Source organism: Orycteropus afer, unplaced genomic scaffold (assembly GCF_000298275.1).
Source record: "Orycteropus afer afer isolate SDZICR_OR568_19922 unplaced genomic scaffold, OryAfe1.0 scaffold00197, whole genome shotgun sequence".
Classification (NCBI taxonomy): domain Eukaryota; kingdom Metazoa; phylum Chordata; class Mammalia; order Tubulidentata; family Orycteropodidae; genus Orycteropus; species Orycteropus afer.
The window spans coordinates 4,864,977-4,866,090 of NW_006921784.1; the positions used below are offsets into that span (position 1 = coordinate 4,864,977).

Genomic DNA, 1,114 nt, shown 5'->3' on the forward strand with positions numbered 1-1,114 from the left:
GGGTTCTCCACCAGAGCTTCCGGAAGGAATGTGGGTCTGTGACACTTTGATTTAGCCCCCCAGGACCCCTCTGGAACTGTAAGATAACAACCTGATGTTGTTTTAAGCCACAGAGTTTATGATAGTTTGTTATAAGAACAATAGGAAATGAATATACTCACCAAAAGATCTTGGGGACACCCTCTTGTGGAGCTTTCTAAAGGAAGAGGGTTTCAGTTGCAAGGCCTTGGATGACGGGCTGCCAAGGGCTTTGCTGCTCCAGTGATTTTAGGACCTAACTGACCATTCCTTTGCAGCTTCTCCATTTTTGGAGGTATTTTTGAGAATTGTACCTCTTTGCCTTCGATACTGAATCCTATCAATATTGAAGTTGCAGAATTTCTTAGAGCCAGTTAAAGGCGAACCAGGGTCTCATGTATTCTTTAAGATAAAACAAAAGCATGGCATCTGGCAGAAGACATGAAGGCTTCCATTTCTAAAGCTTGTTGCTTGTTATCTGTACTGCAGGAGTGGAAATATTGGCTGGGATGAAAAGTACCTGGCACGAAGAACTTTGCCCTCTTGGTGTTTCACAGCCAGATGTTGTGCAATTCTTTTGTTTTTTCTTTTTTCCCTCCAGTGCCCGGAAACCTTGGCTGCTACAAGGATCATGGAAACCCACCTCCTCTGACTGGCAGCAGTAAAACGTCTAACAAACTTACCATACAAACCTGCATCAGCTATTGCCGGAGTCAGAGGTTCATGGTAATGGCTCTGTGCTCTGCCTTCCTGGTGACTGTTAGTAACTACAGAACACGACACACACCTAAGTGTGCGCCGCTGAGACGCACAGCTAGAAAGATTGAGCGGCATGTGCCTGTCGAGCCGTCCCACTCCACTTTTCTCTTGCCGAGGGGAAATTGGAGGAAGACTAGGGCCTGGGATTCAGGAATGCGAGGCAGCCCTCTTATCTGAAGCCTGGGAGAAAAGGAGAGGAAAGTCCCCAGCGTCTCCATCCCCATCTGGCCTCTGACAGAGTTAGACATGTCCTTGTGCCCTTGAATATTATAAGCACCTACTACTTTGGATCAATAGAGAATCTGGGAAAAGCCAAGCAATGGGGCCCTAGTCTGGA

The 1,114-nt window shown here is 46.8% G+C and overlaps 1 protein-coding gene across 1 annotated transcript in view; it reads left to right on the top strand.

Moving 5' to 3' along the window:
- Positions 1 to 1,114, top strand: part of KREMEN1 (kringle containing transmembrane protein 1) — an 83,489-nt gene that overhangs the window by 61,935 nt on the left and 20,440 nt on the right. The window contains exon 5 of the mRNA XM_042781933.1: positions 620 to 744. Within this exon, the coding sequence (XP_042637867.1) occupies positions 620 to 744 (125 nt within the window). The remainder of the gene's footprint in view (positions 1 to 619; positions 745 to 1,114) is intronic.